Raw genomic sequence first — 24,097 nt, 5'->3', positions numbered from 1 at the left:
TCCCAAATATGCTGGTAAAAATAGGAAAAGATCCGTTTAAAGGCTGTTCATTGTGGCCCTGATGGAAATAGGATTTTCAACAACATAAAATTTCCATTAATAGGGTTGGCCTGGTGGCGTAGCAGTTAAGTTCGCATGCTCCGCTTTGGTGAACCAGGGTTTGCAAGTTCGGATCCCAGGCTCAGACCTAGCACTGCCTGTCAGGCAGCATCCCACATAAAATGGAAGAAGACTGGCATAGATGTGAGTCAGCAGCAGTCTTCCTCAAGCAAAAAGAAGATTGGCAACAAACGTTGACTCAGGGCCAATCTTCCTCACAACAAAACAAAACAATTTCCGTTAATAGAATAGACTGAGGTGCTCCTGCGTGGTGGAGCTCTGTGCCCCTGTGGGCAGTCAGGGATCGCTGTGTGCTGCTGAGGCGTGATGCCAGGACACAGCATCCAAGGACAAGCAGAGGTGGAGACAGTGTCTGTGCCGAGCCACTGTTCCAGAAAGGGGGGTGTGAATATACACATGTATGTGCAGATCCCTTCAGAATGGGAGGATGGACCGTACTTGTGTTTATTTTCTAAAGCCTACCCATGGGGAAGGGAGAGACCCAGGGTGGAGGGGACTCACATGAAGCTAGACTTCTGGCTGTTCTTCCTTTTGTAGATTTGACTTTGGAACCATGTACATGTTTTACATCATTATAAAACAAAATTAAGTAAAAGGTTACAACTTTTCAAAATTTGGTAGGCGTTGTCAAAGTTTTCTCCAAAAAGTTGATACCCTTTCGCCTCCTATCAACACTTGAGGGGAGCTCTTCTCTCGGACCTTTGCTGCACTGGATCATCTTCTAAAACTTCGCCAATATGATGGGTGAAAACAGTCTGCTGTTTTCATTCACATTCCCCAATGACTAGTGATTAGGGATCTTTTCATTCATTTATTAGCTGTTTTGTAATTTTTCTGTGAATTACAAACTCATAGCCTTTTTTTCTGTAAGAAGGTTTCTTTTTTTCTATTGATTTGTAAAAACTTTTTTGTATGTTGTGGATATAATTTTCATTTGTTGATTATTGCCAGGGTCATGACCTCATTTCTGGTTAAATTGTTCAGGCCCCGAGTGTAGTAGCTGGTTGTTATTCTGTTGATTGAAAGGTTGTTTTACAGGAACCTTTATGTATGATGCATTTAAAATGCTGTGGTGTCCTAGAGTAACTTGGACCAGACTTTCCCCAGACCATTCAAGTGCTGGATGTCAATTTGTGAGCTCTTTGGAGCAATAGTAACTGTGATTTTCTTTTCCTTTTTAAAAGATTTCCTTTTTTTTTTTTTTGGTCTAAGTAATAAGTAGTTGGTAAACGTCCACCTAAGTTGATTTTTGGTGAATGTATAAACTAAATTTGATTGTCTTTTTGGTTTGAGATTGTTGATTTTTAGTGGCTCATGATAACCATTTTTTTTCTTTCTCCCCATAGCCTCCCAGTACATAGTTGTATGTTTTAGTTGTGGGTCCTTCTAGTTGTGGCATGATAACCATTTTTATGTCCTGTTCAATTGAATACCTGGATGAAATAGTCATGTTTCATTAAAAAAAAGTGAAATAGGTTTTTTAACAGTTTTTATAGTTGCTGACGTTTGTCTTTTGTTCTTGGACAGATTGACTGTTTCTTGTTTCTGTCTCTAGGTCATCACTCCATGTAGGAAACTCATCTTATGCGCTGACAACAGGAAAGAAATGGAGGATTGGATTGCAGCACTGAAGACTGTCCAGAACAGGGAGCATTTTGAGGTTAAAAGAGAAAAACATCTCTTCTTGTTGCCCTCTCCTTGATATTCTGCTCTCCGAGTATCTCCCCTGTGTGGACTGTGCGTTCTGGAACCCGCTTTCTCAGCATGCTCCTGTAAAATTAAGGCTCGTTGCTTGTCCTTTTGGCCACCCTGTCAGCTGTGACCTGTCCTCTCCTGCCTCGGATACTGTATTGAATCCCATTCTAGTTCCCACGCTTAGGAACGTCAAAGGGACCCCTTATCTTTGTCATCTTTATTTCGTTCTTCCAGCCCACCCAGTACAGCATGGACCATTTCTCAGGGATGCACAATTGGTACGCCTGTTCCCACGCGAGGCCGACCTACTGCAACGTGTGTCGTGAGGCCCTGTCCGGGGTCACGTCCCACGGACTATCCTGTGAAGGTACGAACCATGTTATTCTGCTGGGACAGGCAGCCTGAGGTTTGACTTGACAAAGCCTCAGAAATCCAAGCCTAGTCACCGCAAATCAGGAGTAACATGGTTTCTGTGAGTCCGTGCTTACTCATTTTACCTATGGAGGATCCTTTGATAAGTTACATTTGATAGTAATGGCACCAAGGAAAGAGAAAGGACCTGGTAGTAAGGAGACATGGAGAGGAAGCACGGCAGACACAGAGGGGAGAGATTTCCAGGATCTGTCGGCCCAGTGCAGTTGTGCCCTCTCTGGGTAAACTGCGTTGTGGATAATGGCTTACACTTGTCTTCAGATACAGAGGGCAGGTCACCGTGTTCGGGCGGGGTCAGTGGGCAGGAGCAGAGAAAGGCAAACCATGGCCCCAGGTGCCTTCCCCTGCCACCTGTTTTAGTACAGCCTGTGAACTTAAGAACGGTTTTTACAATTTTAAATGGTTGGAAAAAATGAGAAGACGACTATTTTGTGACACAGATAATCTCGTGAAATGTAAATTTCAGCGTGCACACGTGGAGCGTGGCCCACAGTGGCCCTCGTCCTGCAGGGCAGGTTGAAGTAGGGCAGGGGCGGTGTGCGGCCCACAGAGCCTGAGCTGGTTGCTCTCTGGCCCTTTCCAGAAAGCCTGCCGACTCTTGGCTGCAGGGGATGCTGGGTTTCAGTCCTGCCTCCAGCCTCCCGTGCTCAGTCCCTGCATGTATCCGTCGTTAGTATACAACACGGGGCGTGCCGGGTGCTCTTTCCAGCTTTCCCAGAAGCCAGGGCGGTCCCACTGCACCATCTCCTCAGCACCGGGAGCACTGTCATGAGCGAGGCTGGAAGGTTCATGTGTTCCTTCTCCCACAGTGTGCAAGTTCAAGGCCCACAAACGGTGTGCTGTGCGCGCAACCAATAACTGTAAGTGGACCACGCTGGCCTCCATCGGGAAGGACATCATCGAGGATGAGGATGGGGTATGCATAACGGGGACCCGCCCCGGGGCCCTGCGCCAGGGCTGCTGACCCTGCCTTCCTCCTGTCAGCACAGGGGCAAGAAGCCCCCCAGCCCCACCCCCACTGGCCCAGGCTCAGTTCTCTTCCTCGCAGGTTTTCATTTGAGTTGTTCCCACCGTGTATTTGGGGGCTCAGTGTGGGCCGAGCTCTGTCCAGTCCCTGTGTGTCTTGCTGCACGTTGCAGCAGGAGTGGTGGTGTGGGACAGCACTGGCTGCCCTGCCCTCCCTGGGCTTTTGTGGAGAAGAAAGTTTTGGTTGAGTTCATTTGGGGGCATTTTTGCTGGAGGGCTTCCCTCCCCCACACATGGGGCTCGGGGCCCATCCCTAGAGTGCGTCTCTGCTTGGGTTGCAGATCGCCATGCCTCACCAGTGGCTGGAGGGAAACCTGCCCGTGAGTGCCAAGTGCACAGTGTGCGATAAGACCTGCGGCAGCGTGCTGCGCCTGCAGGACTGGCGCTGCCTCTGGTGCAAAGCCATGGTGAGTGAGCACGCGGCCCTGCAGGCTCGTGCGTGGGCTTATGCCTCCGCTGCATCCTGGTCCGCTCCCTGGTTCTGGAGAGCCCACTGCTCCTGCAGCTGCAGGCTGGGGAGAGTTCTGGTGGGTGTGGTGGAGGCCAGTGACCCCTTGTGATGCGTCGACTCTGGTTCCAGGTACACACGTCCTGTAAAGACTCCCTACTGACCAAGTGCCCGCTGGGCCTGTGTAAGGTGTCCGTCATCCCTCCCACGGCTCTCAACAGCATCGACTCCGATGGTGGGTACCGCACGCTGTCCGGTCCTACCCATTTCCTCAAGCAGCCGTCTCTGTGCAGTCTCCCCTCCCTGACTCTAGAACTGGTTATAGTGGTGATTTTGAGACGTGGTTGGAAAAAGCTTAGGCCCAGCTGTTGGGAAGAGAGGGCTTGCACCCGGAGGTGGTGAATGGCATCCTGGTGGCTGTGGGGCACGCTGAGACTGGAGGCGGGGACTTGACTTGAAGGTCGTGGCGTCCATTGGTTATTGAGTAAAAGCTGATCCTGAGATGCTGCTTCTCTGGGGTGCTCTCCATCAGCTAGTCTCCGTCTAGTCGCAGACACTGCTCCCCCTTGTCCAGGTGGTGTGTGGTGAGGCATGTTAACAAGTGTTGGCAGAAAGTGAGAAACTGGCACGTGTCTGAGGAACCAGCTCTGCCAGATGGAGCAGGAGGGACTGAGCAGTGGGGCGCAGGGTCTCTCTGAGCTTTAGAATCCTGTAGACGTGAGGTCAGCCTGGATGGGGCTCGCTTCCCTGTCCGTGGGGAAAGGTCTTGCTGGTTTGCTGGGCATGTGGAATGAGTCACACATCCCTTGGGGCTTTCTACTTCTCACGAGATTACGAGGGCCCTGGTGTCTTTCCGACTTTCACATTTTCTTCTGTCCTTTTCTGTTCCCACATCCAGGCTTCTGGAAGGCCACGTGTCCTCCATCCTGCACAAGCCCGTTGTTGGTCTTTGTCAATTCAAAAAGTGGGGACAACCAAGGTGTGAAGTTCCTCAGAAGATTCAAGCAGCTGCTGAACCCCGCCCAGGTCTTCGACCTCATGAATGGAGGACCGCACCTCGGGTAGGATGTCAGATGCTTCTTTCTTGGAGTTTTTAAAATTTTGAAGATAATACATGCTAACTAAAAAGAGATTCAAAGGTACAGAAAATCTTAAATAGGAAATAAAAATTGTTTTTCTTGAACCCTCCCCTTATCACATTCCACTCACAGAGGACGCACTCTTAATAGAGTTGTGTGTCCTTCCAGCTCTCAAAAGTGCGTTTCAGTTGTGTGCACACACACTTTTAAACCCAGGGGGTGGTGTGTGGCCTGCCACTGTGCAGCACATGCTTCGCGTGTGGCGGGTCCGGCAGTGTGGACGCCCTTTGATGTAGGGGGCTCAGGTCTGCCCATCCTTTTCACGGGCTGCTCAGTGCTGAGGAGGGAGCTTCCCCAGCGAGGACAGACGGAGGTCTTCCTTTGGGAGGACACAAGAGGTCTCAGCTTGTGGGCGCAGGGACACTCAGTTGAGCCAGGCCTGTGTGTGGGGAAGAGTAATTACCCCATTATCTGCCAGCTGGAGAGCGGGTGTGTGTGCTTCCTGGTTTTGCACATTTTACAGGCTTGTGGGAAGCGTTTGTTTCTGTAAGTTTTGTAGTTTGGACTAGCCGCTTCCTCGTTTGCAAGCGCCAGTTCAGGACTGAGCTCTGAGAGCCCTAGCATGAGGGGGAGGGAGGCTGGCGAGATGTGTGTTGCGGGAGGCGCCTGCGGGACTCGTCTGGTGCGTCTTGTCCTGGGGGGTGCCCAGGCTGTTGTTTCTGCAGCCAGGGGCTGCTATCAGGGCCGGGCACCTGGCGCAGAGGAGCGCGCCGGCCCTCTGGGGCCTGGGTGTTGGTTTCCCCGCCCGCAGCAAGGCACTGCTGGAGAAGGGTCACAGATGGCTTCTTGGTAGCCTGTTCCCTCGGAGGCGGCCCGCTGCACGTTTCTGCGGACAGACTTCCTAACTGAAGGATGCAAGAGCACGTTCACCACTGGACTCGTAGGGGAATCATTTTAGGTAGAGACGGGGCCAATGGAGGGATCCACCGCCTTGTCGTGAAATACCAGCAGGTGCAGGCCATTACTCAGGACGGCGCCAAGGATGCTGGCTGAACGCTCTGACGTGGCTTTGGGCAGGGCGGGCTGCTCGGCAGAACTGGAGAATAATCACGTGCTAATTTTGGCAGACCCCACAGCTCGCAGTCGGCTCAGGCACGAGTCAGGACGACTTAGGGAGCCCCCGAGGTGCAGCGGGAGTTAATCTCGTAGCCACCTGTTTCTGGGAAGCAGCCTTGATCTCACACTGTCTGTGATAGGACTTAGGGAGACTCTTTAGTTTCCTTTTTTTTTTTTTTGAGGAAGATTAGCCCTGAGCTAACTGCTGCCAATCCTCCTTTTTTTGCTGAGGAAGACTGGCCCTGAGCTAACATCCATGCCCATCTTCCTCTACTTTATATGTGGGACGCCTACCACAGCATGGTGTGCCAAGCGGTGCCATGTCCACACCTGGGATCCGAACCGGTCAACCCCAGGCTGCCGAAGTGGAATGTGCGCACTTAACTGCTGCGTCCCCAGGCTGGCCCCTGTTTAGTTTCCTGATTCCCGGCCTTGACGTGTCACCTCTTCTCCAGAGAGCAGGAACCTGAGAGAGGTCAGGGGTCTTGAAGGACCGCAGGTGGCTGTTTCTCTCACAACCTGAAAGTCAGGTGCTGCCTGACTTCACCGCTGTCTCCACCCTGAGTTTCGTGCCGCATCGCTCATTCCTGTTTCTTCTCTGAGACTTCCTCTGGCTCAGACTCTGTGCTCGAGGCGGGGCCAGACAAGGTGGGGTCCCTGCCTCCCGGGGGTGCAGCACACAAGGGTGGTCACTCACATGACAGGGGTCTGTCACATTGACAGGATGGTGTGCAGATTCTTTGGGAACCCAGAGAAGGGGCTTACAAATACAACTGGGGGTCTCAGTTTCTCCGCTGAGCCAGCATGTGAGAGGAGTTAGTATTTAATGGTAGGGAGGGACGGGGAGCCTTCCTGGCAGAGGGCGCCACGTGTGCGAAGAGGCGAGAACGTGGCGGGGCCACCGGGCGAGTGGCAGGAGCTGGGCAGACGGCGGCAGCTGCTGGCCAGGGAGGGCCATGGGTGCTGGCCGAGAGGTTCGAACATTTCCTGGCAACAAGTGGCAACTTCTAAAAGCTGGACGCTCGACGAGACTTGTTTTGGGAAGATCAGGCTGGGAGCACGCATGGGCTGCTCCCGAGGAAGATGTGAAGCAGGTCGAGGCTCTTCTAGGGTTTACGAGAGAAGTGATGGTGACCTGCACTCAAAAGGGACAGTGGGGCCTGGTCCCATAACTAGGTTGATGGTGGCACTGCCGTTCTCCCAGGAGGGAAACCCAGGACGAGGAGGCACCATGGGATGCTGAGTGGCACGTTCTGGTGGACGAGTGCAAGTGCTGTCCTTCAGGAAGGCCTGGAGGTCCTCGGCATCTGTGTGGTCCTGGGAGCCAGCACGTGGATAGGGCCCCTCAGGAGGAGCCTTTGCTGTCAGGCGCCTGGCGGCCCCAACTGCTGAGCCTGCACACCCCTTGGCTCTGGCCTCCGAGAGCTTATTCACATCAGGGGGTGCAGGGTCAGCTGTGAGGGGCACGGATGGGGCCCCTCAGCCCAGGACTAGCTGGCTGTCATTTGTCCTTCAGACCATACCTCATTCACTGACATTCTCTTTTCTCTGCAGTTTACGCTTATTCCAGAAGTTTGACACATTCCGGATTTTGGTTTGTGGTGGTGATGGCAGTGTTGGTTGGGTCCTCTCTGAAATCGACAGCCTCAACCTTCACAAACAGGTACCTGGTCGTGGACGGCAGCCCTGGGGAGAGCAGTGCCCTGGCTAGAGGCCGTGCCGTCCCGGGTGCTGCTCCTTATCTCCTGGGAGCGCTGTTCCAGGCAGGAGGGGAAGGGGCGGGGAAGAGCAGATAGTTCGATGGCATCGTGGGCCCAGGGGCTGGGCCCAGGATTGGGAACTTCACAGACAGAAGTAAGGGAGCTACGAAAAGAGCATTCCAGTCCCCGAAGGTCCAGGCTGGGGTGGGGCTGCCTTCCTGCACGCCCCCCGGCTCTTTATTGGGTTGTGATGAAATCTGCTGCCTGGTGCCTCCTGCTTGTGAGGAGCAGACGGAAGTGGACTTCAACTTCAGGTCTGAGTTAGGGGTTATTGGACTTAGGTTTTTTTTGTATTAAGATGAAAATAGATTTTCCTGGCTGTGTGAAAAAAAGTGTTCATTGATTTTCCCCCTCCCTGCGCCCTCATCCTCATGCCCCGTGACTAACCACTGCCCGCCTCCCGGGAACTGCCTTCAGGCCTCTCTCCATCAGCGTGTGTACAGTACCACATGTAATGCAGTTTTAATTCGGCGGCCTCATTACCTGTGCTGTTCTGTTCCTGCGTTTTCAAAAGCAGTGTGTTGCACACACCTCGCCGTCTAGGTCAGTAAGCAGAGAGGTGTGGTGGTTTCCATTGGGCGGAGCTGCGCAGCCCTGGGTGGGCTCGTCTCCCCACTGACGGGTGCTTCGACTGCTTCATGAACACGGCTCTCAGGAAAACCATAGCCCTGCCTTCCCAGTGGTGTTCTCTTCTGAAGAGCGCCCAGATTCAAATTTTGATGTGTGCTGGGCTGTTCCAGTTTACGTTCCTGAGGCTGCATAACGCTCTCCTTTCCCATGCTGTCCATTGTTCACCGTTTTCGTTCTTGCCCAACTAAGCAGACAAAAAAAGTCATGTTTTTATTTTTGTTTCTTTAATACTGGCAAATTCAAACATCTCAATTAACTATGAAATTTTAAATGAATCACCTCTTCATGTTTTTTGCTAGTTTCTGATTGACGTATTTACCTTTTTTACAGAATTGTTGTCTGGGACCAGCCCCATAGCCCTAGTGGTTAAGTTCAGGGCACTGTGCTTCAGCAGCCTGGATTTGGTTCCTGGTGCAAACATACACCACTTGTCAGTGGCCATGCTGTGGCAGTATCCCACATACAAAATAGAGGGAGATTGGCACAGATGTTAGCTCAGGGACAGTCTTCCTCAGGAAAAAAAAAAGATTTCTAAAGGTTATTGTTATAATAGGGATGCAAACTCCTTGTGGGTCGTAGTTTTCTAGGTTGTCATTTGCTTTCAACATACTTTTCGTCTGAATCTTTGACCAGATCTGGGTCTATTTTTCAGAGCCTTGCGTTCTCTCCCCACTCCTGGTGTTGGGGGTCTTTGTAGGTGGGTGGACTTGATGTCAGTACTGCCCTGGGCACGGCTTCATGTTGGAGAGTGGATGGTCCCCATGTGCTGGGACCCGTCTGCTCAAGCGAGGCTGCCAGCTCAGGGAGGAGAACACTGCCCCCTAGTGGTGAAGCTGCTCTGGTGCTCTGAGGCCCGGATTGAGTTTCGCTGACTTCCAGGTGTTACAGGTTCATCAGGAGTCAGGGAGACAGGTGTCCATCCGCTTGGCCGCGTTCAGTGAGCATTGGTCTGCTTTGGCGTCAAGGCAGCACTCGATCCTCTGGTCACGCCTCTCTCCCCGGCTTCCCCGGGACCCCACGCCTTCTTGGTGTTTCTCATCTTCCTGGCTGCCTCTCCCCACCCTCCTAGACAGACGCCTCCTAGTGCCTCAGGCCCGGCGCATCCGGCCCTGAGCCCACCGCTCAAGCCCTCCCTGCCCTGTGTTGCTTGCCTCGGAGTCTGAGAATATCGTCCACCAGGCGTCCCAGCCAGAGATCTGACTGTTGTTCTGACTCTTTTTCTGGATTCTTCCCTTGCCCTCCCTCCTCATTTCTGGCTGATTGCTGGGGATCAGTCCTGCCACCCCAGAGTGGCCAGGCCCCCACCGTGTGCTGCTCATCCTGGGTCTCCGTGTGTCCACTCTTCACCGGTGCCCTTCCCCACGGGCAGTTCCGCTCACTCCCTGCCCTGCTGAGCTTCCTTGGGGCTCTGTGGCTTTGGGGTAGAGTCCAGACTTGCTCACACAGCTTACCAGAGCCCCCAGTTTGGATCCTTCTTCCTTCTCTGCTTCTCCGGCTTCTTCTCCTCACTGCCCTCCTCTTGACCGAGCTCAGGCTTGGCAGGTGGGTCACCTCTCACTGCCGGCCTTCCCTCCACGGCCCAGCCTTTCTCGAAGGCTCTAGGAAGCCAGCGCCAGGTCCTTTCTGCCCGTGCTCAGCCTTCCTTGTCCTTGCCTGCTCATGGGCTGCTGCCCTCACCCTCGGGGAGGTGGGGACTTCTGTCCAGTGCTCTGTCCCTGGCAGGGTGGCGAGGCCTCTTTCATGTCCGGGGTGGGTGACCACAGGCTGTGCTGTGCCCAGGGAGGGTAGATGACCCTCCCCGCACCCTGCATGCTGGGGTTGGGGTGGAGAGCTCTTGGGCAGCCGGTGTCTAGGGAGCTTGCTGAGCAGTGAACTGGCACGGTGGGGTTTCCATGGGGTTCCCGGGGTGGGAATTCCAGGTGGGGGCGAGGCCTGAGCAGTGTGTGGGGTCTCTCTGGGGGGTGGCAGGCTGAGCGCTGGGGTGTACTCGAGTTTGGTGGCCAGACTGTGGGTGTCCTGGTACCTGTTTCGATAGGACTTAAAGCCACTGAAGATGGTTTTAGGGGAAGGAAGGACAGCAGTGCTTATTTGGAAGATGAGCTTGGCGTTAGAGAGAGTGATGCTGTAGTGGATGGAGGCAGGCAGTGGGGAGTCATGGAATGGTTCTCCAGGAACTCAGACGTTCACCGGTCAGGGGCAGGACTGTGGCTGCAGCTGTGAAATGGGAAAGCAGGGGACTTTGGGAATGTAGATGACAGAGGCCCTAGAGGGTTGGTTGTCAGGATGTGGCCACAGGTGAGGAGCAGGCCCGTGGCAGGGTGGGGAGTCAGACAGCTCTGGAATCTTCTGTTGGATTAGAAAGACCACTGTCCTGTCTAGTGGCTCTGCCTGGAGTGTCAGTGCCGTACACTGTAGATCAGACTCACTGAATTTAGCTAGCGTTGTAGATATAAAAGAGGCTGGTTGATGCCATGTCTTCCCCTGCGTTCTGTCTCCAGTGCCAGCTGGGAGTGCTGCCCCTCGGCACAGGGAATGACCTGGCCCGCGTGTTGGGCTGGGGCTCGGCCTGCGATGATGACACGCAGCTCCCGCAGATCCTGGAGAAGCTGGAAAGAGCCAGCACCAAGATGCTGGACAGGTGAGGGGGGAGCATCCCAGGCTGCACCCGAGGAGCCGCTCTGAGAGAGACGTCACCTTGACCAGGTGTCCTGGCCCCGGGTCCCTGGGAACCATAAGGCCCCTGCAGTTATTTGTAAAAATTTGACCTGAGCAGGAATTCTGTTTTTCTGGTAGTCTTTAACGTTTGATCAGATTATGAAAAAGGTAAAAACAGAACAGAACAGTTTAGGAAGCTTGCCCTCGAGTGGTCAGGTCTTCCCACGAGGCCCAGTCTGATCCCCGGGGGCCCATAGAGAAGGCAGCTCTGCCCCTCTGCCGGCTCAGCCCTGATCTGACCCATCAGCAGAGTCCTCCATGTTGCAGTTGAGCAATCCCATTGTCCCTTAGGCGGTTCCTAGAAGCAGCTACGTTTTGCCTACTTATCCTGTACGTGTTTAAAATCCTTTGGCATGCTACTTTTACTTCTGAGCTACACATATGAAATCCCGCTAACCACAGCCTGTGGCACATTGGTATTGTTGAAAGTGCGTCACATTCTCTCAGAGGACCGCAGCTGTGATTGGCAGGTGCGGTTTGAGCTGCCCCTCCCAGTTCTTCTCATTTAAGGGAGGGCTCTGTGCCTGTGAGTGCTTGCTACCTGAGAGAGCCGGCTGCTGGCTGGGTTATTGTAGCTCAAGAAGTGGAAGCCCCTTTCTCCCAGCAGCAGCTGGTTATGGGACACCTGCCACCTCCTTCGGCAGAGTGGCCATGCCCTCTTGGTTGTGATGTTAGTTCTCAGCTAAGTCAGGAGCCAAGTTGTGGGACAGGAGTCAAGATAAAGGGCTTACGCTCAAGTCAGAATTGATGGGGGCGGGGTGAAGGGCGATGAAGAGGCGGGGCCAGGGCCTGTGCTGGGGGCTGGAGCCGCTGGCTGAGGGCTGCCTCTCTCCGTGTGCGCAGGTGGAGCGTCATGGCCTACGAGACCAAACTCCCCCGGCAGGCTTCCTCCTCCACGGTCACCGAAGACTTCAGCGAGGGGTCCGAGGTATTGCCGTCGCCCGATCTCGCTGTCCTCAGCCATTCGCACCGCCCCCCACCCTGTGGCCATGAGCTGCTCCTTACACGTCCTGCCCTGGGTTCGACCTGTGGAGGAGCAGGGTCAGCCTGGGGCCGAGCTGCAGCCGCGTGTGTTCTGACTGCCCCATGGTCTTTGGGGTCGTCCGGGGGCTTCCCAGGGTTATCCCAGGATTTGGGGTCCTTTGTGACGACGGTCTCCTGGGACTGCCCCTTCTCCCAGCGTACGCTTCACTGCTCCCTCTACTGCCATGGCCCCACCCAGCCCCAGGCCCCCACTCTCGCCCCCTCCTCCATGACCGCTTCCATTGCCGCCCTGCTCTGTGTCCGCCCTCGCAGCGAGCCTGTGCTGGTTTCCTTTCATGGCAGTTTCTGTGATGTAACGGTTCCTTCAGGCCTAGACTTTGCCTAGACAGGGGCAGCGCTGGGCACGTACCTGTGCTCGTCCCCACCTGGCTGAGCAGGAGGGAGGACTCTACCAGGGGCCCTTTCCCCGCCAGGACAGAGGACAGTGGGCTGGGCAGCAGTAGGCAGACGACAGCCCCGGGCCACTCCTGCCAGGCCTGCTTTGGCGTGGCCTGCGAGCAGACAGTGGTCTGCACATTTGAAGAGGAAGAACACGTGTGCAAAGCCTAGACTGTTGACTGTCTGGCCTGGTAAAGTTCGCTGACCCCGGCCTGGGGGCTAAAGAGAGGGCTGGTCACACGGGGTTAGAGCTCCTGCTGCAGTGGGCAGAGGTGAGGGGTGAAGGGGAGAGTTTACACCAAGAGGACGGGGCCAGGGCCACGTTCCCAACCAGGGGGATAAACGTGTTGTGCACTGTGGGTGGAACTTCAGTTACGGGGCCCTGCCTATCGATTGGGCTGCTGTATGGATGAAACGGGGTTGCAGATCGTGGTTCTAGCACTGGCCGGTGGTGGTGAACCTCAGACTAAAGAAGCACGAGCTGTTCGTAAGATTTTATTGATGTGTCCTTTTTTGTAAGATCCATCCGTCCACAGCTCGACGAAGCTTTTGCAATCTTCCAGCTAGCCCTGGCGAGTCTCAGATTAGCGTGGGAGGCCTGGCCGGCGGGGCAGTGGGTGAGGAATCCCCTGGGCTCCATCATGGCGCTGTCAATCGCCAAGACTGACAGTCACCCCACCCTGTTTTGGGCAATTGTAGGTGCAGCAAATTCTCTTCTATGAAGACTCGGTTGCGGCCCATCTTTCTAAAATCCTGACCTCTGACCAGCACTCGGTGGTGATATCATCGGCGAAGTGAGTGTCCAGCGGCCTCCGGGGAGCCAGGGGTCAACCACACGAGGCACCTGGTTCCTCGCCAGAACTGTCTCTCTAGAAGGATCTTTCTGCATTCCTCCACAGAGTGCTCTGTGAGACGGTGAAGGACTTCGTGGCGCGAGTGGGGAAGGCCTACGAGAAGGCGACCGAGAGCTCGGAGGAGGCGGAGGTCATGGCCAAGAAGGTCTGTCCTCCGGGCCCCGGGCGGGAGCGGTCAGGGCGGAGAAGCAGTCCCATCCCCTCCATTGCATTTGTTTCTTGTCCAGTGCTCTGTCCTGAAGGAGAAGCTGGATTCCCTCCTCAAGACCTTGGACGACGAGTCCCAGGCCTCGTCCTCTCTGCCCACCCCACCCCCCACCATTGCCGAGGAGGCAGAAGATGGAGACGGGGCGGGCAGTGGCTGTGGCTCCACTGGGGACCGCTCGGTGGGCTCGGCGTGCCCAGCCCGGCCGCAGATCTTCCGGCCTCGGGAGCAACTCATGCTCAGAGCCAACAGCCTGAAGAAGGCGATTCGTCAGATCATAGAGCACACAGAGAAAGGTAGTTGGTCTCTAATAACGAGGCAGCTTTCTCAGGCAGGTCCTGGGCTCCCAGTTTTCCCCTAAACATGGCAATGGACTAAGGTATCCACTGTGTAGGCCAAAGCCGGACAGCCCGAGGTCACTTGCGGCCTGTCCCGTCACCTCCAGGCCACCTGGCACGAGGCGGCCCCTCCCACCTGAGAGCCTACGGGGGATGCTCCTCTGTGCTCCCCTGCCCGGGTCTGAAGGAAAGACGCCAGCCGTGCAGGCAGTGACCCAGGGTTCCAGAAAGTGGTAGGCAGAGTGAGAGGGCGCCCCTGCTGCTGGAAGGGGGCCGCTTTCAAGGGCATGTGCAGGGAGCATGTGGGGGAAACTGACCCCTGGGCAGGGACCTGCTCCCTGGGAGGGTCCTGACCTGTGGTAACTCTGCTAGCCCTGGGCAGCCCAGGGGGGCGGGCGGCAGCGTGGGTGTGCAGTGCGGCCTCGTCCAGGGAGAGGTGGGGCTGACCCCGGCGGGGCACGTGCTGAGGCAAGCCTTGGCACTTAGAGCTGAGGCACTCTGAGGATGCCTGGAGAGGAGGGCCTGTGCCTGGGAGAGAGGTGGGCTGGGGCCAGCGATGGTGGGTGAGGCCCTGGGCAGTGGACGGAAAGAGAGGCCAGGATGGGATAGCTGCCTCGAGGGCTCGGAGGCTGAGAGACGGGGTGGCGCTCAGTGAAGTGGGAGGAGCAGCTGCACCATGGTGGCCGAGGCAGGGGCTGGCCGCGGCGGGGGAGGGGCCCAGGGCCGAGTGTCCAGTGTCAGCCTTGGGGAGGGAGGTAGACCCGCACAGGATTAAAGGCGCACCTGGTGGGTCACTCCCCTTTTCCGGACTCGGGTTTGCTAAGCTTTCAAGAGAATGCTAGAAAACCACATTGACCTGCGGCTTCACTGCCTCCAACCGCACTCAGACCCTGAAAGCCCCCTCAGCAGGCTTTTCCTTGTCCTTGGTCTGTCTCCTCTCTCATTATTCCTTTTCACTCTCTTCACACCCTTTCTCGGCCCTCACGCCCTCTGAGCAGGCGGACCTGCTTCTTAGAGCAGTGAGAATAAGGTCATGACCTCCACCTACTCACTGCTGTGTGCCCGCCGCCCTCGGGCTGGTGGTCAGGTGGGCCCCGTAGCGTTCCCCCCGGCTGCTCTGGGCTCTCGCTCGTCGCTCTCCTCCTCTCCACATCTTCTGGGCTCTCTGTCCTCCGTCTCCTCATCTGCTGCCACGAGTGCCGTGCCTGTTGCAGCTGGGGTGCCAGGACTGGGGAGGAGAGAAGGGACAGGGTGGGAGCCTGGGGGGCTCAGCTCTCGGCCGAGAGGACATCTGAGGAAGAATCTGTCTGTGAGGCGGAGGGGGGAGCGCGTGTTCTGTGGGGGCTCATCAGCCTGGTGGCGTCTGCGGCTTAAGAGCCACAGCTGTTAACGGTCTTTCCCTGCACAGCTGTCGATGAGCAGAACGCCCAGACCCAGGAGCAGGAGGGCTTCGTCCTGGGTCTCTCTCAGTCGGAGGACAAGAAAGACCCGAAGTCGGACGACAGAGTGTGCCACAGCGAGAGCTGCGGGGTGGCCAAGGGCCGGAGCCTCCGCAAAGGTAGCAGCCAGCCCTGGTGGCCCTGAGCACCGTGGTTGGGTCTTTCGGTTTGGCGGTGCTCAGAAGGCTCGCCGAGGGAAGTTTGGGGATGCTTTCTCACAGATCCTTTGGCCCCTTGGCGGTGAGAGAAGCCGGGGTGCACGGCCTGGTCTGTGCACCGCCTGCGGGGTGGGTTTGTCAGTGAAGGCCAGGTGAGGAGGGGAGGGAGCCTTGCTGCTGAGGACCGTGCTTCCCTCAGAGCCTCCCTGGGCACCTCAGACCCAGTGGGTCTTGGTCTGTTGGTCCTCCCTGTGCAACGTGGCTCCTGACCCGGGCGCAGGGCCTCCTGGCTGCAGCCGGCCAGGGGCCGTGCACATGCGCTCTTCACTGCAGCCAGAGCCGGCCTGGCCTGGCCTTTTGGCCAGGACACCGCCCAGCCCCTGGGCCGTCCGCCTGGGGTCCCTGACCTCCTGGAACGGCCCCTGGCGCAGGCTTCTGGTGTGGAGCAGGGCCCCTCCCTCGTAGCCTGGACAAGCCGCTGGGAGGCGTCTGCTAAGAGGCTGCTCCCCAGTCCTTCCCTGTCAGAACTCGCCCTGCCCGGCATGGCTCCCACAGCTCCTCCGTGTCCGCTCACCACCCGTGGGCCCGTGTCACCCTCCAGAGGAATCCAGACCCTTGCCTCTCCATACCCTCTCCCTCCTCCTGCTCTCTCTGGGCCTCTTGGTTTGTCTCGCGCCCTCTACCTGGGGCTGACCAGTGGCTTGTAAGCGTCCCTGGCTCCCCTTGGCCCTCGCTCGGTCATTTCTCCAGCGAGCCTCCCAGTGGTCCAGTCTCGTTCTGTGTTGACGGTCCCACAGCTTTCTGCTCTGTTTCCCCAGCGTCCAAGTCCCCGTGTGAGAAGCTGATAAGCAAAGGAAGTCTGTCGCTGGGCAGTTCTGCCTCTCTCCCTCCCCAGTCAGGAAACCGGGACGGCCTGCCAGCACTGAACACCAAGATCCTGTTCCCGCGTGAGTGTCCCCCGCAGACGGGCCGGGGCCAACAGCGCCAGCTCTGCGGCCCCTTGTGTCTGTGGGAGCTGTGCAGGTGGGGCGCTAACCTGTGCATCCGCAAGGTCCAGGCTTGTTGCTTTGGCATTGCATCTGTGGGGATCGATGAGATGGGGTCCCCGTCCTCCAAGAGTATATATGTCCATGGGAAAGAGAGAGGGAATTTCAGTGTTGTATCACAGAGGGCGTTACAAAGGGCAGACAGCACCTAAATCACTGCCGGGGGGCCCAGGAAGACATCCTGGAGGAGGTGATACTTGAGCTGGGTGCTGAAGGAGAACAGGAGCTGCCCCACGTGGAAGGGGCAGGCGGGCTGTGATAGGGAGCCCGCAGGATCATCCCTTATCTCTAGCTGATGGCAGGGGGAGCACACCGCTGCCAGGAGGGTGGGGCCAGTCCTCCTTTCCTGGCTGTCGTTTTGCCCAGGATCTGGCCTGTTGCTCCTTCCCTCTGGGAACTGTGATAACACTGTGTCTTCAAGAGGAAGGGATGGTACAAAGGGTTGAACTGCCGTGAGACTCGCTTAACCAGCTCACGTAGATGCCTGAGGCCCCCTCTCCAGGTAGAGCACATGCCACACCATCTGCTCCTGTAAGTGATTTGGCAATTTCTAAGGAATCGCAACTGAATATAGAGAAAATTCCAGAAGCCCTTGGGAAATGAGGCTGATGAGAAGTATTTGGTTCATCAGTGACAGAGATTTTCCTGGAAGGGGTGGATTAGCAGAACGTTCAAAAGCAGGTCCGCCTCTGCCTTGATGTTCATGGTTTCACGTTTTTATTGGTGCAGGGACCTTGAGGCTTCCTCGATGTGTAACGATTTCTTGTGAATTTCGCCTCACAAAGCTGTACGACTGACTCTTAAGATTAGTTATGCTGAGAGAGCATTTTGGAGAGTTTCTTCCATTTGATGGGAATTGTCTTTATAAAGCCGTTTTTTACATGTCTCATAGGTGTTCGTTTCTACCACCCAGTATATTTATTTTTGTTCTATAAATATTGGTTGATGATGGTTATTTTTGACCTGAGGTTACTCATCGTCAAAGTTTGGTTATATCCATACGTTATCTTACAAACGTTTAGTTGTAGGAACGTTCTGAAGGCCACGCGTCCCTCGGCCTCCAAGACGCAGGTCTATCTGAGCTCTGGCCACCAACCAGCGCCGTCTCTCCTTACAGATGTGCGGCCTGGGATGTCCGGCTCCTTGCCTGGCGGCTCAGTCATCAGTCGCTTGTTAATTAACGCTGATCCTTTTAACTCTGAACCAGAAAACCTGTGAGTATGGGGTGAACCACATGGGTGTGTCGTTGAAAGAAAGCAGGGGCATATAAAACCAATGGGGACTTAACTGGAGAAATCGTGGACAGCTGACCAGGTGATCCCTTTCCAGTTGATGTCAGCTGATCAGGAAAGCCTAGACATCACGAAGCCTCAGCTAAAGAGCGTGGTTGGAAGCTTCCGGTGACAGGGCAGGGCCGGTCCTGGCTCGTTCCCACAGCAGCCACGTGCCAGTGGCTTCTCAACTTACCTAATGTCCTGGGGTTTTTGGCAGCTTCAGACACTCCTGCCGGGAGCTATCTTTGCACTTGTTCTTCATTGTCGCCGCCACATTGTCACTCTCCAGTGTCCTTGGCTGGGCCCCTGTTGGTGCCTTTTCCTGACAACCTTCCTTCTCCCCTCTGGCCCTTCTGCTGCTCTCCCGTATGTCCTCTTCTCCCTGGTCAGTCATGCGGAGTCAGACCCCCGGGCTGGAAGCTCCCCTCGCCGTGCCTGCAGTGACGGCCCTGGGTTGAGACGTGTGGGGAAGCGCGTTCTGCTGCTGCTCGGTGCCCCTCCTGCTGCGTCCTCCGCCCACTTTCCAAGGCAGCGAGGGCTTTTACCGGCAGTTTAGCGGAGTCTGTTCCTGTGTAGATAGAGCCCGTTGTGGAGACAAACGTATAGAAAACCCAGTCTTCTGTGTTTTTCTTTCTGCTGGCTGATAGCAAGTTCTGGGCAGCTAGCGGCAAGCGACAGTGGTTAAAAGTTGCCAACCGTGTGTGTCTGGCATGGGAGGGGTGAGTAACAGCGGGAAACGTGCAGTTTACAGAAACTCCGGGTTTTGGGAGAGCAGAGCTAGAACTATGCAGAGTAGCAGCCTCTACCATGCCACTTTGCCAGAGAGCTGCCTCGGTTCCGACCTCTGGTGCCAGGCGCTGGCCGGCCTGGAAACCTCAGCATCCTTGGCTCTGCCTGACCTGCCGCCGCCTCCCTGTCTGCCCCTCCCTGGGCCCACCCTCCAGCTCTGTCTGAGGCTCTGGTCCTCACCCTTCCTGATGCTGTTTCCCTCAGTGAGGCCAGAGCCGGAGCCCCCGTGAGCATCGCCCACAGGGGCCTCCTGAGCTAGATGTGTCGTTGTCTCCTTTGTCTGAGGGCGCTGGAGCTCCACGTCTGGCAGCTGAGGTCTTGGTCTCTCTTCCGTCTGCACTCTCAGACAGGTCGAGACTCCTCCCTCCGCCTGGGGTAGGGTGGCAGAGCTGTCCCGCGTGGGCCCAGGACTTGGGTCACTCCACCTTTGCCTGCGGTGGCCTCTGGGTGCCGGGCCGTCTCCCACTCCCCGGGCAGCTGCTGCCGCTCTTCCCCAAGCCCCGGGCCCGGTGTCTCCCTGCCTTCCCTTGTCCCCGAGCTGGTTTTCTGGGTTGGACCCCTCACTGCTCTCAGGAGTTATAATACTGGTCAGCACGTGGTCTCCAGCTTAGAAAACAGTTCTGTCCCAGAGCTTTGCTCTCACTCAGCTGTTAGCACTTGGGTTAGATGTGTCATAAAAACACATCCGTGTGCCTGTCGCTGCTCAGTGCAGGTTGCGAAGCCTGTTAGGTGTGGTAGAGCCGGGGCCCGAGCCTGCAGAGTCTGTGTGGGCACTCCCACGGGGACTGCCAGCAATGTGCTTGCCTGCTTGCTGCTCCTCCCTTCACTGTCTGCCCTGGAGGGACACCAGGGCCCCCCGCGCCCAGGTGTGAGCCCCATGGCCATGGTGATGGGGGTCTGGCTCCTGTGGCAGGAGGGCGAGGCCCAGGGGAGCTTTAGCAGCAGCCGGGTGAGCCGCAGGGGCAGGGCTGCCGGGTGGAGGGCCTGAGAAGCCGGAGTGGAGTGAGTCTCCTCAGCAGGACGAGGAGAGGGAAGCGTTGCGGCCCTGGGGCAGGGCTGATGTTTCAGCTTTGGAGACTGGTTTGGGGTCTAGGGAGGCTGGGGAACGTTTGGAGAGCCAGAGTTCAAGCATGTGTGCGTGTATGCACCTGTGCACACCAGCATCATCATCAGGTGTGATGTTGCTGTTGGGAACACAAGACAGTGCAGCCACTCTGGAAAACCATCTGGCAGTTCCTCAAAACCTAGGGTTTCCACGTGGCGCCACAGTTTCCCTCCTAGGCACATCCCCAAGGGAAATGAAGCAAATGTCCACGCTAGCGCGTGGGTGCCAGCATTCACAACTAGTGCCCCAAAGTGAAGCAGCCCAAGTGTGCATCCCCTGGTGAATGGATCAACAAAATGCAGTGTACCTGTACTGTGGGATAGTATCTGGCGTTGAAAGAGAGGAAGGACCGAACACGAGTGGGCCTTGCAACCATCATGCTCAGTGAAAGGAGCCAGACACAGGGGCCACACATTGTGGATCCCATTGATATGAAAGGTCCAGAATAGGCAGGTCCACAGAGATGGGAAGTAGATTAGTGGTTGCTGGGGGCTGGGGCGGGGGTGCCGATAGTTAAAGGCTGTGGGCTTTCTTTTTGGGGTGATGAGATGTTCTAAAGTTGATTGTGGTGGTTACGTGATCTGTGAATAAACTAAAAATCACTGACTTGTACCTTTTAAATGGTAAGTTATGAGGTATGGGAATTATATCTCAGTAAAGCTGTTACCTAAACTAAAAAGCTGTCCGTTTTGCCCTCAGGAAGAGATGCTTAGAGGTTGGGAGGCTGTGAAACACAGCTGCTAACAGGGTTGCTTTAACTGCTCTGAACACTCGCTGCAGGGAGTGCTACACGGAGAAGTGTGTCATGAACAATTACTTCGGCATCGGCCTGGACGCCAAGATCTCCCTGGACTTCAACAACAAGCGAGACGAGCACCCGGAGAAGTGCAGGTGGGGACAGCCTCGTGCGCACACGGGCTGCGTGTCCTCGTGGCTCCTTCCAGGGAGCAGGGCAGCTTCTGGAGTCTGGAGTCAGTGGGTTGGAGGGTGTACAGAGTGCTGAGGCCAAAGATGAACACAGAGCCTGACTGCCTTGTTGTCACAAAGGGAGGTGCTTTCCCAAGATGTGGGCGGAAGCAGGTGGAAGTCTGAGAGCCAGCCTGGAGGAGGGTTCCTCCCCTGGGCTTGACCAGGTCGGGGCACATGCAACACCAGAAAACCAGTGGCTGTAGTTGATCGGAACGGGTGGGTTTCTGCTGAAAGGCATGTCTGTGGTGATGCTGTCAAGGGCAGGGAGCCTGAGGTGTGCTGTGAAGTTATTGTGCTGGGTCCATGAGTCCCAGCATCACTGGTCAGCAAGTCTGTGTGTCATCGCCACACCAGCTGTCTCAGACACGGCCCACGAGGCTGCATCCCTCTGCAGGAAGACGGCCACCTGAGAGGTTCTGAGGGCTTTTGCTGGGGGTGTTCACTGTCTTCCCCTGAATTCCCATCTACTCGCCCCTCTGGCCTGGGAGAGTGGAGAGAAGTGGGAAGGATCCCTCTCAGTCGTTCCTCCCGGGCTGAGTAGGAATTCCCTCTCCTCCGTGGAACGCGGGCGGTGGGCAGTTGCCGCCCCGCCCCGCAGTAATCACCTGGAGGAGGAGCCCATTTGGCTTGGGCGTCCTAGGAGGGCTAGAGGGGAGAAGCTGGGGCGGAGTTTGGGCAGAACAGCCGTCGGTGCGGGAGTCGGAGGTCCCTCCTGGAGAGCCTGCAGACCTGCCTGCGGGCCCTGGCTGGTCTGTGGCCCCTGCACAGTGCCGCTGTCACTTGGAGGGGAGCCGCTGGGGCAGCTGGATGGAGGGAGTCACACTCACGCCCGAGGAGTTGCCCAAATTATTTGTGGTTGGAAATTTCTAGGAAAACAAAACCACGCTTAAGAACTCAAAATATCCTTGAGCTCTGGGGCTCCTGAGTGGAAGGAAATGGCTCAGGGGTCCCCAGGGACATCCCTGCTACCCAGCGTGTGATGGGGAACCCGAATCATTTTAAAACACCTTTGTTAGTCCAAAAATATCTGAAAAAGGCATTAAAATGCACCTGATTTAGCAGAGTGACATAGCGAGGAGCAGGTCCACGTGTGGTATGCCCTGGTATAACCGTCCCTGGGTTTGTAGCCAGAGCTTGGGGAAGGTCTGCTTAGGAGTCTGTTTCCACGGTCTGTCCCGAAGCACATGTCTTGGGCACGTTGGCAGAGAGGCCCTGCCAGAATGTCAGGAGCTCAGGAGTGGAGGCTCGCCGCGTCCGGGCCAAGGAGTTCACGCGCTGGGTTCCGGGACGGAAGTGCCCGCCGTGGAGGGTCCTCCTCAGGCAAGGGGAACAGTCAGTCAGGAGACTGCGAGCCCGTCCTTTCCCTGGGAGTCTGTTGCCTGGAGGAATCTCGGAGCGGGCCAACGCCTTCATCCACAGGGCGTGCCACTGTGGGGATTCTGGGGACTATTTTCTCCTTTGTGCTTTTCTGCATGTTCCACATTTTCTGTGGAAAGCCTAATTTTACAGTCAGAAAAAAACCCTGATTTGTAAATTTTTGTGTGGTTCTGTAATGTCAACTTTTTCCCTTTCAGGGTATGCTCACCTTCTTGGGAAATGTCACTCTTTAGGAGTGTTTCCTGTAATAACTGTCTCTTTATGCATGTATCACGTAGATACGTAGCTCGATCATGTCCTTTTTGTCCCGAGGCGTCACAGTGGTGAGGCCCTGCTGGTCTGCCCACCTTGGGGTCAGACGCCGTGCCTACACTTGGTGCGGTGTCCGTCAACTTTGGAGAAAGCCAAGCCCGTGTCAGTCCTTTGCTTTTCGTCTCTAGGAGTCGAACCAAGAACATGATGTGGTATGGGGTCCTCGGAACCAAGGAGCTGCTGCACAGGACCTACAAGAACCTGGAGCAGAAGGTCCTGCTGGAGGTGAGCGGCGGCCGGGGCCCGGCCCGTCTCCCATTGGCCTTCTCCTCCGGGAGCGCGGCACCCAGCCCTCAGTCCCTTGGGGAGCCCGGCCCGGGGCGGATCACTGGGGAAGAAGGCCGTGCATCTTGATGCCGAGCTTCCCTTCTCTTCCCTCTGCCTGCGTCTCTCCTGCCCAGTGTGACGGGCGGCCCATCCCACTCCCCAGTCTCCAGGGAATTGCTGTCCTCAACATTCCCAGCTATGCCGGAGGCACCAACTTCTGGGGGGGCACCAAGGAAGATGATGTACGTATGGGTGCTGGGTGGCATGGGCTCGGTGGGGGAGTAACCAGAGAGGCGGCCCCTTCAAGGAGTGTCCACCACGTCAGGCCCCGACTCTCAGGTGCTCTGTCGTGACGTGGAGGGGTGGGTGGAACACCTCCCTTGTGCTGGCAGTAGGGGTACAGTGGAGAACAAGACAGGTGGGGTCCCCGGCTCACGAGAATGGAGGCTGAGCAGCACAGATGTGGTAAGAGAAATAGGTGTGATGAAGAAGTCGGGCCTGACCCCGACTTGAGGCAGTCTGGGAAGGCTTCTAGGAGGAAGGGATGTCTATGCTGAGACCTGAAGGATGACTTGGGGTTGGCCAGGCCAGGTGGAGGGAGGGGAGAAGTGGGGAGGCTGTTCCAGCCAGAGGGAACAGCATATGTGAAGGCTTGGCAGCAAGACATGGCATGGTGCATGGCGGGGGCTTGCCGATGGCCGTGTGCAGCGGGCAGAGTGCAGGGCAGTTAGAACTCCTGTGGGGCTGTGTGAGCCTGGGAGGAAGGCTGCAGTTTATTCTAAGAACCGTGGGAGGCATTGATGGGTTTTAACTAGGGACGTGGCTTCCTCTGTACGTAAGAGCTCATGAAGACAGTTAACACTAATTGTCACTTAATATCTGCTGCGGCCTCTTCTAAGCACCGTGCATGTATTCACTCTCACGTCCTAACCACCTCGTGAAGAACATGCCATGGTCATCCCCGTCTTAAGCTGGGGAGACTGAGGAAGAGGGAAGGGAAGGAACTTCTCAAGGCCACAGGGTTAGTAAGTGGCAGACCCGGGATTTGATGCTGGGCAGCTGGCTTCAGGATCTGCGCCAGGAGCCCCTTCAGTAGTGGATTTGCCCGTAGCTGCTGCTTCCGTTAGGGTGCCCTGCCGCCTCGTGGGGGCCTGGCTGGCTCTAACCACCGCAGCGGCCCCGACTGAGAGCACCGCATGTGGGGGCATGTTTGGGGGAACTGGGAGCAGAGGTCAGCCCTGACGGTGGCCCTTCAGACTTTTGCAGCCCCGTCGTTCGATGACAAGATTCTGGAGGTGGTCGCAGTGTTTGGCAGTATGCAGATGGCTGTGTCGCGGGTCATCAAGCTGCAGCATCACCGCATCGCCCAGGTACTGGCCGTGGGCCTGGAGCAGGGAGGGGCCTGGGAGGCGACCTGGCCCAGACCGTAGTCTTGAGACTGTACCCTCCTGGTGCACAGAGCACAGGAGGATGGGCGCTTTTCCAGGACCGCCCACTACCCTGCCTCCTGGTCCAGAGCCC

General features: G+C 56.4%; 1 protein-coding gene across 9 annotated transcripts in view; it reads left to right on the top strand.

Moving 5' to 3' along the window:
* DGKD (diacylglycerol kinase delta) overlaps positions 1-24,097 on the top strand; it is a 109,015-nt gene that overhangs the window by 70,009 nt on the left and 14,909 nt on the right. For all 9 annotated transcript variants that reach the window (XR_011495503.1, XM_044751576.2, XM_044751575.2 and 6 more), the window contains 19 exons: positions 1,676-1,780; positions 2,050-2,182; positions 3,057-3,163; positions 3,555-3,680; positions 3,854-3,956; positions 4,620-4,782; positions 7,471-7,579; positions 10,805-10,944; positions 11,865-11,949; positions 13,143-13,237; positions 13,343-13,442; positions 13,525-13,798; positions 15,249-15,398; positions 16,256-16,384; positions 17,601-17,697; positions 20,432-20,542; positions 22,438-22,534; positions 22,711-22,818; positions 23,833-23,946. Coding sequence is in view for 8 of the 9 variants with exons in the window: in XM_044751576.2 (XP_044607511.1) it covers positions 1,676-1,780; positions 2,050-2,182; positions 3,057-3,163; positions 3,555-3,680; positions 3,854-3,956; positions 4,620-4,782; positions 7,471-7,579; positions 10,805-10,944; positions 11,865-11,949; positions 13,143-13,237; positions 13,343-13,442; positions 13,525-13,798; positions 15,249-15,398; positions 16,256-16,384; positions 17,601-17,697; positions 20,432-20,542; positions 22,438-22,534; positions 22,711-22,818; positions 23,833-23,946 (2,346 nt within the window). In the remaining variant the exon portion in view is untranslated. The remainder of the gene's footprint in view (positions 1-1,675; positions 1,781-2,049; positions 2,183-3,056; positions 3,164-3,554; positions 3,681-3,853; positions 3,957-4,619; positions 4,783-7,470; positions 7,580-10,804; positions 10,945-11,864; positions 11,950-13,142; positions 13,238-13,342; positions 13,443-13,524; positions 13,799-15,248; positions 15,399-16,255; positions 16,385-17,600; positions 17,698-20,431; positions 20,543-22,437; positions 22,535-22,710; positions 22,819-23,832; positions 23,947-24,097) is intronic.

Source organism: Equus asinus, chromosome 19, assembly GCF_041296235.1.
Source record: "Equus asinus isolate D_3611 breed Donkey chromosome 19, EquAss-T2T_v2, whole genome shotgun sequence".
NCBI classification, from domain to species: domain Eukaryota; kingdom Metazoa; phylum Chordata; class Mammalia; order Perissodactyla; family Equidae; genus Equus; species Equus asinus.
Note: the sequence above shows the minus strand (reverse complement) of the source record. Positions and strands in the feature narration are given on the sequence as shown.